Below are 15,901 nucleotides of genomic sequence, written 5' to 3'. Positions count from 1 at the left end.
CAGACTGAATCCACTCTTTTAAAATGCAATATTTAGAGTTTCTATCCATTCAACTTGTCTCAGTTACTTCAGGAGTCAGACTCAGTTGTCTTGATTAATGTTTCCAATGCAAACAAATCACAAAGTGCACTGAAGTGGATAAAAACACAAATTACATTTCTAGTTGGGAATAGATTGTTGTGACTTTATGACATGGCAGCTGCTACTTAAATTTAGGGATTCTAAGAAAAAGAGAAAGGCAAAATGGGAAATTAAACCATATGTACTCCCAAAGTGGTGGTAGATATTTTTCATTCTAATTTCTCTATTCAAGGGAAGTTGTTTTAAAGAGGTGATGAATGTTTGCAAAGCAGTTTTGCAAAGAGCAGTCAGCTGAAATTCAAATGCTGAAACAGCTTCAATTGAACAGCTAAAATTTGGATGTAATGTAGTAATTTTCAAGTTGTGCCTGCAGGCCATAGACATTCTTGTTACAGTCAGCAAGATTTTAATTTTAAAAATAAAAGCTGTTGCAGCCTTGAACTTGCTGAGCTTCAGTGACAAAGAATGAGCAGCACTGCTCCAGTCTCAGCTATTTCAATACCAGGATAAGCAAAAGCAGAACTGACAGCTGCAAATGTGCCACTGAACTGAAAGCTGCACTGCAGGCAGTTTATTTGCATGTCTCAAGTATATTCTTCTCTGCACTGAAGGTGTTTTATTATCTCCTGTATTGCCTACTGTCCCCAGGTATCACACTTGGTTGTTTCTTGATTTTCCCCCTCACTTACACTCCTGGCAGTGGCTTGGTTGATTTTCCCTCTTTGTGTGTTTTAAGCATTTCTGCTGCTTCTTACTCCATCTTCTTATAAAAATAAGATTAAACTCAACAGAAAAGTATTTACTTCCATAATTCTAAACAGACAGTGAAAGCTAAGTAATAACCATAAATAAAATTAATATTCAAGGTTACTCACAAGTATGAAATATCTTAAAAGGAAGGACAGAAAGGTAATTCTTCCCCTTTTAGTCACAGCACAAAGTTTAAATAAAAACAAACAAAAAACTGACCATACAAAAAAATCAGCAAAAATAACTATAAAATAAATAAATCAGCATGTGACTACATATGTAGAACACTTTAATCTCAAAAAAAAAAAAAGAAATCATAGTAGCTAACACCCAAACAACTCAGTGGCATTAATTCAGAACACTTGTTTTTGTAAAGGGAAATTGCCTGATTTTTATTACATTCTCTTCCTAAATAAAGAGCACTGAGCTCTGCTAGCCTTGAGTTACAATTTCAGGGTATTCTCAATTACATACTAAAATAATGATGGTCCCTGAAGGTGTTCTCTCAGATAAAATGGAAACAGAGGCATTATTCAATCCATCCACATTTTAGAGGTAAAGTAACAATTCCCAGTGAAAGAAGAACTTTTGCACTCCATGAAAATTAATTTAAAAAAAGAACCTCCATGCCTTCCTCTAAATTGGTTGAAGGATTCCTTTGAACTTGTAAAAATTATGTAGAAAATCATTCTGATAATAGAGGAAACTAACAAATATTTAAATGATGTACCCTGATAACAGCTTAAGGCTAAATAAAATTCACAAACATTTTTAGGAATTCTAAAAAGATCTGGTGAGGGCATTTGCTAGAAAAGCAATATATAATTTCAATTGCTCAGAAGTTGCAAACCCTTTACAAAATTGAAAAACCCAAACTAACAATACTTCTAGTAATGCACAAAGCTATTTTTTTTTTTCAAAATTGTGTTTATTTCTTTCTCCCTCTTCATTTTACTTTTTTTTTGACACATTAAATGCAAATACGGGTTTTTATTCTGAGTTCTATAATTGCTGTCATAAAAAAGGACTCTCCTCTTGTGCTGCATAACAGAAAGTAAAATTAAAATAATTTCATGTGTAGTTAATGGTATGGAACCAAGAGGTTTAAATGGTTTAGAAGAGAAAGGGCCAAGTAATCACACCACAAACATAAAGAAAGTTCCTCATTTTGGTGGTAGATTCCAAGCAGGTTTCCACAATGAACTCTCAGAGCTGTCTATGCTCAGCAACCTGCACTTTCCTTAACTTTTTGCAGAATGCACAGTAAAATGTAGACCTTAACCAGAGGAAGGCTTCACAACACAATTCTGATACAATTTTTTATTAATATTTGTACTAGAAATTAGTATTTTATTTTCATGTTTAAATCTGCCTGGAAATATTTATCCAGCAAGCAGCACCTTGAATATCTGTGCCATCAGTTATCCAAAAATTCTGCCATTGTGTGCAGACAAACACACAGTACAAAAGCTCTAAAACTTACTCTGCTCCTTCCCTGGATGGATAAATATTGATTCCTCTCTTCAGTCTTTAAAAAATTATCTTTACTTCCCTTAGGATTAAAACTCTCAACAGCAATTTCAGCCCCAAAGACAAAGTAAATAAAGCCTGACATACCAACCAGCATTATTTCAAAGGACTCAATCCCAATAGTTATAGAATAAATAAAGTTTCTTGTCCTAAAAAGACTTTGTCCTGCAGTGCACTGAAGAGGCTGGAAGTAGTTGATATGCATCCCAGATCAGCAGGCACAGATGCAATTCCAGTATTTCTTTCAGGGTAATTTTCATTACAGTTCTGTCAGGATGTTACAGCTCTCACCCAGCAAAGGCAGGGTAGGCACTCTACCCTAATTTCATTAACAATTTTCCTGATTTCATTAACAGCAAGGCAAGACACCCACACTGCTGGGTAACATCACTCAGGTGTTTCAGCATTGGTTTCCTAGAAGGATTAGAGCAGGGATGAAAATGAAACTCACTTGACTTCACAGGAATGGATGCTCAACTCTTTGTGAAGGAGTCCACTTGTGAGGTGAAACACCAGGACAGAGCCATTGCTGGTACCTATAAAAATTGATTAAAAATATAGGCACATATATTTCCTTTTCTTCCATGCTTTAGTGAAAATGCAGGATTAACAGCAATTTCTCTCTCTTTCTCTCTTATTTTTAGATACCTGTAACTATATATATATATATATAAAATCTATATATAAACTATATATATATAAACTATATATATATATATAAAAAACTCTCTTATATTTAGATACCTATAACTCTCTTATTTTTAGATACCTGTAACTATATATATATATAATATATATATATATAAACCATATATATATATATATATATATATATATATATATATATATATAAAACTCTCTTATATTTAGATACCTATAACTCTCTTATTTTTAGATACCTGTAACTATTAATATCTTACAATTTTACAAAAACTATGTGAATTTCTAGCACTTGAATCCCAAATATTAAACTCTCTGCAGCCACTGATATCCCCTTGGATCAAGACATTTTCCCAAACCTTTTTGCAGAGCTTGTAGAAAATCTGATTATTTTCCTTACATTTCCACAACACACCCATCCAGCTGAAGAAGAGAGGGATGTTCCTGTTCCTTTTTTTTTTTGATTAGTGGAGATGGGTAAATGCATCAAGGAAATGCTTTAACTGTTATCCCCCAATAATGCCAAGGGAGAATCCTGGGTAGATTTTATGGAACCATTAAAGCAATTCTGCTTTCTCATCCTGAAATAATGACTTCTTTCAAATTAGAAATCAGTATTCTAGTAGCTTTGAGCTTCAATTACATCAAAAACCTTCTGAAATACTGAAACCTACACTTTTCCATTAGACACTGCATGAAATTCATATCAATCCTATGAAATACAGCAATGGATACCTAAAGAGCCATTCAGGTATGTCAAGAAAAAAGACCTTGCTGTAAATGCACTTTACACCTATTTGTTTTCTAATCTTTATATTTCATCTTTTTTAACAGTTGCAGCTCATGGGAAACCACAAGTTACATTTTAGCATCATCACATCATGTCATGATGGACTGCCTATGGTTTAGAGCACAACTCTGAAAGAAGATGCCAGAAAAATCAGCTTTAAATAGGGAAAATTATGAGTTAATACATCAGGTGCTCACTGGCAACTATTCTAATAGCTAGATGAGTTTAACCACATTTGTGCTAAGACAGAATAGATTCATCCAGAAAAAATAATGTGCTGCAGGTGTAATTTTAGAAATTCATATCAGAGCAAAAAAAAGTAAAGTTCATTTGCTTGTTGTAGGAATGCAGGCCTCCAGAAGTCCCTGCTTCTTGACATTCAGAATGAAGTGGGAGCAATACATAAAATGCTGAGTATATCAGCAGACCAATATCACAATAAATACCAGGATAAATAAAAACTTGCTACTATATTGCATTTTGCAGGTAGCATTGCATAAACCCAAGGCAAGAAAAAAGAACCCAAGGACTTACAGAACCAAACCAATACACGGGTCAATAACTGCAATAAATTACACAGCATCAACAGATACATTTTTTTTTCTGTACCAACAACTATATTTGAATTGAACACAGGTTTTATTCTTTTCAGAGCAATGAATACCCTGCTGAAGGCACTCACCAACAGCAAGGATGGGCTCATACTGTTTGATGTTTTTGGTGGTGAGGGGCGGGCACATGCGGATGGCGAAGGGAGGCAGAGGCAGCCCCGACAGAAGCCCTGTCAGCAGGAATTTGAGGTGCACTTCCTGCAGGAGTGAATTCCTTAGCTCTTCTCCAGGGCTTGCACCCTGCCCTGCTTAAAAGTGAAAGCTCTTGTTAGCATGAAATTTTAATTGGAGATGTTATACAAAGTTTTCAGACAGAAATTTGTATAAGACACATTTCTTTCTCTTAAGCTTGGCATGATGAAACTTTTCTGAAGACTGGTTGCTGTTTAGAGTTCACAAAGAGGGGATGCATCAGATAAATTGGCTTCTAAGATTAGTTAGAAAAAATCAAAGTGTTTTGTCCAAATTCCATTCTAAAATACTTTTTATCCTCAAAGAAAATGAACTTGGACATTGATCCTCAACATAAAATCCTCAAGAGTATTCATTTGATGATTTCTTTAGCAAACAGGAATCCTTCTATTTCAGAGTTACTATCAGAATATAATTCTAAAAAATACACTTTTTTAAGTAAGGTAAGATGTACAAAATGATTCAAAACCATAAGAAATTAGTAGCAGTGGGATCAATGGAAGAAATTCTTACCAATCATGTTGTCTAACGAGAGGTCTGGAAGTTTATTTGGGAATGCTCCTACAGGGATTCCACAGAAGGAGACTGGGGAATACAGAGGTGAAGCACTGGAACTGCTGCAAGAGAAATGGGACCAAGTTCCTCATGCAGGCACCATCTCCATCCCCAAACTTCCCCTTCATTTTGGGCAGCCTTGGCAGCTGTGTCCTGCTGGGCTGGGGCAGCTCTGTGTCACCAGCTAAGAGCACAGACTTACCTGCCTCTTGTAATATTATATTTTTCCTGACAAAGATCAATGTTTTAGAAATAACCCATAAGAATAAAAGAAGTAAAAACCAATTTAGATTCTGAACAGCTTTCCTGGATATGCAGCACAAGGAATGCATCTAGCACTGTTTTTGGGAACACTAAAAATAAGAACACTAAATCTCTGATGAGCAACAAGAGGATCTATGTTGAAAACCTGGAACTACTGACATTTAAAAGAACTCTATTTCTTTTATGGCAGTAAGTTATTTCTTTTATTCCATAGGACTTTGAAGGTTATTGCAGCAGAACAACCTTAATGCATTGACTGTTCCAAGCACTGTATCACTTCCCACAGTATTTTGAGAGACTGCTCCAAATCTAAAATTCTAAAGGCTCTGTGTATAAAAACATTTTTTATGCCACCATATTCCAGTCACCTACTGTGCAGCTTCATATTGCTGTGTCAAATTCACACAAATCCAGCCCAAAGCCATTCCTCTACTAGAAATGTAATTCTTTACAGACTCATTTTGGTCCTTACATGTGACTGAAAGTGAGGGATTCATTCCTAAGGGAAGTTATATGGTCTGAAAAAGCCAAATGAGAGGAAAATGCTCCCCCAAAATAAAACAAATAGTCATTCTAACTTTTGTCTTCTCAGTCCAGAGACTCAGTGTGGAACTGCCTATAAAAAAAAAAAATAGAGTAAATACAGTTCCTGCACTTCCTCAAAAAAAGGGAACTGATCTGTCTGGATGACATAATTTGTTCCTCTTCCTTCACTCCCACACATGCAGAGCACATGAAACACTTCCAGGCACAGAAGGATCGCTGTTGCCTTTAAAATACAAAAAAATACTGAACACCACTTGGAAAGAAAAAGGAACTTTGGCAAGAAAAGTAAATCTCGTTACCTGTTGCGCACATTTCTGCCAGAAATGCTGGATTTTAATTCCCAGATCATCACCCTGCCATCACTGACTATGAGGGCTGCAGCATTCTCATTCACTGGGCAACACACCATGCTGAAGGGTCGCACTGTTTTGGTCACCCTGATGGCATCACACTGACTTCTTAAATCATAAACCAGCTCCTGAGCTGGCTCTGGATCTGCAACAGCAACAGCCCCCAGAGAAAAGTCAGAGTGAAAAACATGGGGTGGGGGCAATCAACAAAAGGGGAAATGTGAAGGATGATTGAGCACTTGGACTGAAATCCCTGTGCTTCCTGGGCAACAATCAGGAGAAGCAACCAAAAACAACACACTCTTGATCTTGCTGTACACAACAAAGCTCTGGAAAGTTCTCCAAAATGTAATTATATACACATATTTAGATGTATATACTTTATAGACACATATAATTTATATTTCTAAAATATACATATATTTTGAATATTTAATATATTATTCCATTTGAATCTTGAAAAACTTAATAACTGTTGCATAGCTGGGCAGAACCTGCTCTCCCACAATCCAAAACTCCAGGTTTATTGGTGAACTTGGAAGCCAGTAATGTAGCTCACTAGAAATCAGCAAACTGTCCAAACCAAAATGAACAAACAGAACTCACAATGTTTCCCCTTTTTTCCAGTCTCCACCATTACATTTAAAAGACCATTCTTAGTAACATTTCATGAGACAAAAGTTTAATAATTCAGATTTTAATCTAAATTTAAGCCCACATCTTAGGTCTAAAATCAATCTTTCCAATTGACCAAATTACTTCCAAAAGCTTGTGTTTGTCAAAAAAACGTTTTTTTCTTTCAGATAAAAAGAACACACTAATATTTTATTTAAAACATTACATGTGCCTATTAAGCCACTTACTAATGTAAGTATTAGTCAGCAATTAAAGGGTATTCAGGATATTAACATATATAATATATATATTAATATCCTGAATACCCTTTAATTGCTAATACCTACATTATATAATTATAATAAATAATAATTATAATTATAATAAATAATTATATATTTAATATAATTAATATAATCTATTTCACACTTAATATCAGAGAATTCAAAAGCTTTTTGAATTTATTTTCGGAATTTGTTCTGGGAATTTGTTGTGGGAAAATACAGCATAAATTTAAATTTAAATTCAACATATAAGAGACACAACACTAGAAGGGTACAAGATTCACCATCCTGTAGGAGGCATGATGGTCATTACTGGTGTTAAATTATTAATTAAAATGCATCAAAGTTAATTTCTGGACATTTTTGACACAAAACTCACCTGGCTCCTCATTTGGAGTTGCAGTGATGCTGCAGTTGGATCTGCGAACCCTCAAGGTGATACAACCATTTTCATGGAGGCAAAATAACCCATCCCTCTGGAAACAAGGGATTACCTGGGCAAAGAGAGGGCTGTTAGATTGCATTTTCAAAACCTTACCCTTTGCAAAGGACACTTGCAAGGGAGCCCACAATTCCTGATGTTTGAGCAAATCATTAAAAATTTTACCATTAAGGCAATACTTCCACAAATTTCTTCAGCTACAGGATTTGTCACTGAGGAAATCAATTATTGGAATAAATAATTGAAAAAAATTGAAGTCTACCTCACCTGTATGAAAGGCACCCCTGTCCTTTCAATAGCAATCACACCCACTGTCTGATTCACTTCCAAGTCAAGAATCAGAATTTCCCTGGGATACAGTAAGAGCATGTAGTTTCTTTTGGAAGGCAAATATGACAACTGAAGACAGTCATTGAGTGTTACAGATTCAGCACTGTAAAATCAGACATGAACTTTTATCAGGGTGTGTAATGAACAGATCAAATTCAAAATAAAATTTAAAGTTTCATTTTTCCTGCAACTGCATTTTTTCAAGCAACCTCTATTTTGATCACAAGCAACTGCAGATTTCCATTTCTCTGTCAGAGCAGTGCAAAGCACCGCTGACTTCCAAAACCACATTCTGTTGACTTTTGTCTAAATAAGATCACAGAGTAATTTTAACAATTGCACTTCATTCAAATGGAACCAGTGTAATTCCTGCACATCTCAAATCCAAAGCAATTCACTTAGGAACAGTGCTGGCTGCCCTGACATTTACTGGCATTCATGGGAAATTACCCTCAGACACACTGCTCACCTCCATTTGAAATCTTGTGTATTTTACCTTAGAGCCTTTAACCTCACTACATTGACAACATCAAGTACACAAAGCATTATCTGAGAAGTATTTGCAACCTACCTTGGTTTTTCATTACTGATGAGGATTTTGACTTTATCAAGGGCCTTTTTGGCTCCTGTAGCAGCAGCCAGCTTGTTGTGAGAAGGACTGGAATGAGGACTGGAGATGTAAACTTTCTTCCCTGAGCTGGCAGGAGCTTTGGAAGGGGAGAAGTCAGAGATGAACACTATTCCTTCACTGGTGAGCACTGCACCAAGAAAGAAAAATAGCACAATTCAGCCTGCAATTTGACTGTGGCATTCCATTTCAATGACATTTTGGTGAGGAGAAATGCTAATAACTTTGCTAATACTGTATCAGATAGAAAACTCCTAATTCTAGACAACCAGCACTTTCTAACTGAAAGAGCACCAGATGATCCATTAAAATCAATTAACATCAAAAACCCCTCAACTTTTATATTAGAAACTATGCATTTCTGGCAGAAACTCAGTTATTCTCTCTCACCAACTTTTTTTCTTTAAGATTCACAATTCAAATAGAACACAGAACACACACTGACTGTATCACCATTTTTCGTTCTCATGCAGAACATTGCTCAAATAATCATTAATTCACATTATTTATGTTGCAGTACAAAGCTCAACTGTGCAGCTGAAGTGTTTACAGAAGGTTAAATGATATGGCAGATAAAAAAATCCCTGAACTACAAAGGCTGAAAACTGCACTGTCTCATTACAGGTCAGGAGTGATGAAGCTAAATTCAAGAATAAAATGGTTAATCTCCTATTTCTCTCAGTTTCTCTCTGCTAAAATTAATAAATCTGCACTGCATCCCCCTTGATATCTGGATCACTTCAGGTACTGATCTCACACTGAGTCCTCAAAAATCCTTTCTGTTGAAAATAACTCTTATTCTTGGTCTACTTATCTCACTGGCTTCTCCCTCAGCACCCATCCCTTCATAGCCTTTTACATTTCACAGGGCTCTCTATCCTTGCCTTCCTCCAGCTGCCTCTACACAGTTCCCATTTCCTTTTGGAAAGCCTCAAACTTTTCAGATCTCTAACTTCTCCCCTCATGCCTGCTTTCCCCCTTCCCACACAGCAGCACCTTCTGAACTAAGATTCCACACTGGCCAAAGGCTCCCTCTTTGCTTTCTGACTTCTTACTGGCATTTCTGACATTATTCTCTCCAATCCATTACTTTCAGTTTCAAACATTTACATTCCAGTTTAACAATTTTCCTGCTCACACATAACCAGGCCCCACTGTTTCATACATATAAACTTACAAGCCAAATGTGAGGGATCAAAGGGGTCAAATGAAAAAGACAGGATATTTTCAGCATAACTCTTCTTCCAAAGTTTAGTGCCTGTGTCTGCATTCCACAGTACAATATAATTTGGTGGGTGAACAGCAAGCAGTAAATCTCTGGAAGCATCTTGATTCCACAGCCACTGCATGTCTGTCAAAAGAAATAGGGAACAAAATTAATATTTGGGATGGTATCAGTTTGAACCTGGACACAAATATCTTCTTCACTCTAAAACCTTTTAATCAATCTTAAGCTCAAGAGTAAAATGAAACTAAATATAACACTCAGCCCTTTCAGAGGTGGTAAGAGCTTTCCCTGGTTTCACAGAAAATAAAAGGCTCCATTTGGTCTGAAAAACTGTAGAAATCTTCAAATGGCAGGGTCAGGACTTCTTTAAACCTTCAGTGAATCGGTGTCAGGAGTAAATAAAATCCAATTTATAATGCACATAAACAAAAAGTGATGAAACTAAAATGAACTGTAGACAACAAAAAAAATTTCAGTGGCTCAGTATGAGATTTAAAAAGTTGCATTTTCTTTCACAGGATTTATAAAACAGAATAATAACAAAAACCAAACAACCTGATTTTATAAGAGGACTTTTACATAATAGATTTTAAAAGCCCAACAGGTATAAACATAAGCACCATCACAAATTTTTTAAATGCCCCAAAATATCCCACCTCCAGCTGAAGAGCAGGAAGATGTACTTGACATAGTAAATGTTATTATTTCAATCAATAATGTTCATAAAAATAGACTCAAATTTCATTTTTGTCACAAGAATTTGAAAAACATCACCATAATGAATTGAATCTCACAGCATTCCTCTGGGGGACAGTAAATCTTTCATTTACAAGCAAACACACAGAGGGCTAGCAATCACAACAGGAAAATTCCCTGTCAGAACTGAGCAGAGTTTAGAAAAGGCAGGTGATGGATTTGGCCCCAATGCTCCATCAAACAACTCCCATCTCACCAGCAGGCACTATCCTTACCTTGGATGGGCTTTGAGTGCTCCTGGATTTCACAGCGAGCTGTTCCTGTGGCCACATCCCACACAATGATTTTCCCTGTGGCATCAGCAGAAGCCAAACGTAAGGAATACGGAGAGCCAATATTGTGGTGGTAATTTTCCTTAGCCCATTTAACCTGAAAATGCAGATGGGGATTGGTTAAAGGAGACAAATGGATGGCACAGGCACCATAGTTCATGTTTTTCAGATCTTGAACTCAATAAAAAAGCACAGTAATAGTCAATGCCAACAGCACCTGGGACATACCTTTAGGCCACCATCACCTGTGCAAATTGAAGGCAGGTCAGCACTGTGCTGCATGACTGCATGGCTGATATTCTCCAATTACAGAAATCAACAATACTTGTTCCTGAAGGTAACTACAACAATCCAAACATATCAACCATGTAGATCAAGAATTTACTCAAATATTTAGAGGAAACCAAATGGCAATGTTTAAGGTTTTGTGGGCACCCACAAACCTAAAGCCACTGACTTGCAATCAAATGAAAGCTGAAAAATTATCATTTAATTTTTATACACATCCTAAAACATTCAATTTTCCTAATCTGACAAATGTATTGTGGTATTGGTGAGGAAGGAAGGTTAGTCTTTAATTTATGTGTTGCCTCATAAGAAAACAAAACCAAGTTATTGCTGATATTTGCTACATTTCTGGTTATTTTGCCACATTGCCACAACTGATTTCCAGGTACCACTTTCCAGTTTGTGATTTCAAGCTGCACAGGACTGTAAATTGGCAATACTTATGAGAAATCTGTGTCTGAAATCTGAAACACTCTGTCTACAACTCCTCTCAGATTACAAGGGGAGGGATAACACTGACTTCTTCCTTATCTACCCCACATGTTTTTTCCTATCTGCTTTTAAGGTGAACTTCTGCCCCAGGACAGACTGTAGACAGTGGCAGCACACAATCTCTATAAACTCAAAGTATGTTTCTACCAGAATCACAAAGAATTCTTTAGAGACTCTCCTCTACCTACAAATTTCATTTTTGCAATTCCTGCTTCCCTGCTGTTCAAGAACGAACTATCCCTGAGGATATCTGCAGGTGCCTGTGTAACTGTAATTGTAAAAACCCACAAAGCCATTTATTTCTCAGTTAAATGCATATTACTTCAAAGCAAATTTCCATTCTGGAAGATATCCTTTCTCAAGGGAGGAGCTGTCACTAAGCTCAAAACAAGAAAAAAGGAGATCTTTATATGACCAGCCCTGGGCAGAGCCCATGTGGTGCTCCCACCCCATGAACCTCTTTCCTCTCTGCAGTCACACTGATCCAACAAGTCCCCACATAGGATCTGACCAAAAAAGAAATTATTTTCTAGCAGTATTAGTCACTGTCTACTTGGCTTCAAAATACAGCAGAATCAGGTGAGTGTTTTAAAATTTTCACCACTCATACCACCTCATTTATGAAGCCTTATTATCACTGCTTATTAATGCATCAAAAAGGATGCATTAATAAACATAATTTCAGTCCTCTCATTCTTGTGATGGATTAAAAAACTTCTCGTGTAATTAGATTTTCTTCCATAAAAGTATGCTTTCAATATTCTTTGTAAAGGTAAAATTACGTATAATCTACTCCACACAAAGTCTTCAGTTCTGTGAATTCTGTGAATACAAACAGCATTTGGACAGATGGACAACTGACATGGATCCATTTTCAGGGAAGTTTTCACCTATTCCATACAAAGTTACAACAGGCAAAGGAGAGGATGCATTTAAAGGAAAACAGCAAAATGGACTGTAAAGGGATTATGAAACAATTGGTTTTTCTTTGTTTTCTTCATAACAGATGTGGTGTGATTTGGAATTTTTCAGAACTGTGGCACAGGTTTTTGGGGAGAAGATCCGCAGTGCACTGAGTTTGCTGGCATGGAACTCCAAGGAGTTTAAGCCAGACTTACACAGCAGATTTCTTACAGATCCATTCCAGCTTATTTGTGCTCTTAGCATTTACAAACTCTTAAAAAAAAAACCCCAGGAATTGAAGAAAATTTCTTAGCAATGTAAAGGTGTCTGCAATGATCATGGCCCCATAATCATTTCCTATATAATGCCTATTTTTTCACATAGAAGGGAATTTTTTTTCATTATTCCACCTCATAAATTAGCCATTTTCTTACAGTCTATTTCTGCTCATAAAGCTTCAGGTAGTGGCTTTGAAAAATTAACTCACAAATTGGACTTCAGCACTTCTGTTCTCTTCTGTTCCTGTTGAAATAATGTAACTTCTCAAAGCTAGTGAATGTAACAAAACTCATTTAAATGCTATCACTGCATATATCAAACACTCATTTTGCTACAATTTGTTACCTAAGATAATCAAAAATGTTAAAGCAGAAGACACATTCAACCTTCTTCTTCTACTACAAAAAGATCCCACTAAAAACCCCCCTCTCTAAGACTCTATTATTCTTCATAAATTATTGACAGCCTTCTAATAAATACAGCACTTGTGCCAAGGAGCATCAAACACATCTGCCAGCCAAACAATCCTCTAAACCCTAAGTGAAATCTGTCATTGTTCACAATCCAAGAAAAGATGAACCAAAGAAATACAACCTATTCCACACTCACCCAAAGTCAAACTCTGCAATTTCAAGTCAAGGACCTTCAAAGGAAAGTACAGGTATCCTGCACTTAAACTAAAATTTTAGCCATTTTATATCACTAAATTAAGGTACAGTTTTGCCTGCTATTGCTCCTTTTCTATAGGTGGGAAAACAAGGAAAAGCTTTAAAGTAACTTCCTAGACAAATGGTGCACTTCTCCCAAAAGGGAGGATCAGAAAGGGCAGCAGCAGAGAGCTTCATTTGATATTTTGTAGTGTTCCTTTGAAACCTCTTATGTTAACAGCCTTCCCACAAACATGTTCTGTAACACTAACAAACGTTTCCAGATATATTATCTTTTATATTCTACATCTTCTAGCAAGATATACCATCAACCTCAACTCAAATTTCAGCATGCATGATGTGACTTAGCTGCAGAAGAGGTCAGGTAAAACATATGTATTTCACATCAGATTTCATGTCAAAATCATATCAATGAACATCATGTCAAGTATTTACAGCCATTTAGAAGGATAACATAAACAGCAGAACCAAGCAATATACCATAAACCAGGAACATCTCACCTTGACAACACTGGCTTTGTGTCTTTCCAAGACCTGCAAGGTCTGAGCAGAGTTGGCATCCACTACGAGCACGAGGGAATGGCATCCATAGGCAATCAAACCTTGCCAGCCCCTGGGAGAGCACAGAGCATCATCAACAAGGAAAACACAACAAAACCATCAGGAATGAGGGGGCTTTTTTGCTAAGCTGAATCCATGCTACTAGACACCCTATTTGACGTTTATCATATCATATTTAGTAACATAAAAGCTTTATAAAATAATATTGCATTCTCTGCTGGAGCCCTAAGCCACCACAGAGCAACTCTTTGTGTCAAAGCACCTCAGAATCTTCAAACTTCTAAGTTTAAAAAATCACATAGGAATTGATGAAGAGCATTCCCAAATTTTAGATGTAAGAACACAGATAAGAAATACATTTGCAATGATATAATTACTGCATATCTTTTTTTATTTATTACTTATTTATAGACAAAAAAGGAGCATGTCAAGAGTCATTACAGGAACAGGGAAAATCTGCCGAGGCTTGTCTGACTTCAGGAGAAGTTAAGCACAGAATCACAGGATGGTTTGGGATGGAAGGGACCTTAAATCTCACCCAGTGCCACCCCAGCCATGGCAGGGACACCTTCCACTGTCCCAGGCTGCTCCAAGCCCTGTCCAGCCTGGCCTTGGGCACTGCCAGGGATCCAGGGGCAGCCACAGCTGCTCTGGGCACCTGTGCCAGGGCTCAGCACCCTCACAGGAACAATTCCTTCCTGGTATCTGATCTCAACTATTCTGCTTCAATGGGCACCCGCATGTCACTGCCGGGGGGGCTGGGCCGCGCTCGTCCCTGGGCACGGCTCTGTCCCTGCCCCGGGCCGGCTAGCGGCACTCCCGGCCTCTCCCGGGCCGGATCCATCGCTACCCGGGCCGCGATTCCCGCCGCTGCTTGGGGCTCTGCGGAGGCCGGGCCGGAGCCGAGTCCGACCCGCGGCTGCGGCCACGGGACCGCGGGGGGACCCGGCACCCCCCGCCCGCCCGGCCCGGCCCGGCCCGGCCCGGCCCTCACCAGTCCGCCGCGCCCCGGTTGGGCGCGCTCAGGGCGCCCGTCAGGGTCCGCGCCGGCAGTTTGATGTTGACGGTGAAGCGCTGCATGGCGAGGCCGGCGGGGAGCGGAGCGGGGAGCGGAGCCCGCAGCGGAGCCCGGCGGGGCCGCCCCAGCCGCGGCCGCCGGTGCCGAGCCCGCGGCCCTGCCGGCACCGCCCCGCAGGAAGCGCCGCCTCGGCGCCGCCGCCGCCGCCCGCTCCGCCGGGGCCCCGCGGCCCGGGAACGGCAGTTCCGCCACCCTGCCCTGCCCTGCCCTGCCCTGCCCTGCCGTGGCCTGGCCCGGGTCTCAGAGCGGTTCGGGTCGCAGGGACCTCTGGAGATCATCCACGGCAGCGGCACCCGGGCAGGTGGCGCGGGAACGCGGCCAGGTGGGCTGGAGTGCCCTCAGGGAAGAGAGATCTCCGCCCTCCCTGTGCTGCTGTCCCGCCTTCAATATGAAGAATTCCTCCTCATGCTGAGCTGGAACTTCTTGCGTTTTAGTTTTTGGCCGTCGCTCCTCATCCTGTCGCTACCACTGAAGAGTCTGGCACCATCCTCTGGCACCCCTTAGAGATATTTAAATGCGTTGCTGAGATCCACTCTCATTCTTCTGTAGCCCAAACACTCCCTCAGTCTCTCCCCAACAGAGAGATGCTCCAGACCCCTCATCATCTTTGTGGCTGGACCATCTCAGCATCTTCGTGGCTTGCACTGAAGAAGCCAGGAGCTGTCACGGAAGGGTTCCCCAGATGTGCCACCCGTGGCCGGGGACACAGTGTTGGTTGTGCATCCATGGCTGGGAGGGGAAGGAGCTG

The 15,901-nt window shown here is 39.0% G+C and overlaps 1 protein-coding gene across 4 annotated transcripts in view; it reads right to left on the bottom strand.

Moving 5' to 3' along the window:
• WDR11 (WD repeat domain 11) overlaps positions 1 to 15,492 on the bottom strand; it is a 36,490-nt gene extending 20,998 nt beyond the window's left edge. Inside the window, exons 1-11 of one of the 4 annotated variants that reach the window (XM_071446110.1) lie at positions 15,070 to 15,492; positions 14,016 to 14,127; positions 10,828 to 10,981; positions 9,806 to 9,979; positions 8,572 to 8,758; positions 7,938 to 8,103; positions 7,608 to 7,722; positions 6,279 to 6,474; positions 5,128 to 5,228; positions 4,494 to 4,670; positions 2,813 to 2,897 (exon numbers count right to left, since the gene is read on the bottom strand). In XM_071446110.1, the coding sequence (XP_071302211.1) occupies positions 2,813 to 2,897; positions 4,494 to 4,670; positions 5,128 to 5,228; positions 6,279 to 6,474; positions 7,608 to 7,722; positions 7,938 to 8,103; positions 8,572 to 8,758; positions 9,806 to 9,979; positions 10,828 to 10,981; positions 14,016 to 14,127; positions 15,070 to 15,431 (1,829 nt within the window). In that variant the 5' untranslated portion in view covers positions 15,432 to 15,492. Of the gene's footprint in view, positions 1 to 2,812; positions 2,898 to 4,493; positions 4,671 to 5,127; positions 5,232 to 6,278; positions 6,475 to 7,607; positions 7,723 to 7,937; positions 8,104 to 8,571; positions 8,759 to 9,805; positions 9,980 to 10,827; positions 10,982 to 14,015; positions 14,128 to 15,069 lie in introns of all 4 variants that reach the window. The other 3 variants (XM_071446111.1, XM_071446109.1, XM_071446107.1) reach the window with 3 other exon arrangements.
• Between the last annotated feature and the right edge of the window lie 409 nt (positions 15,493 to 15,901).

This window comes from Agelaius tricolor, unplaced genomic scaffold, assembly GCF_023055355.1.
Source record: "Agelaius tricolor isolate 1412-34295 unplaced genomic scaffold, bAgeTri1.0.p SCAF_22, whole genome shotgun sequence".
Lineage (NCBI taxonomy): Eukaryota > Metazoa > Chordata > Aves > Passeriformes > Icteridae > Agelaius > Agelaius tricolor.
Note: the sequence above shows the minus strand (reverse complement) of the source record. Positions and strands in the feature narration are given on the sequence as shown.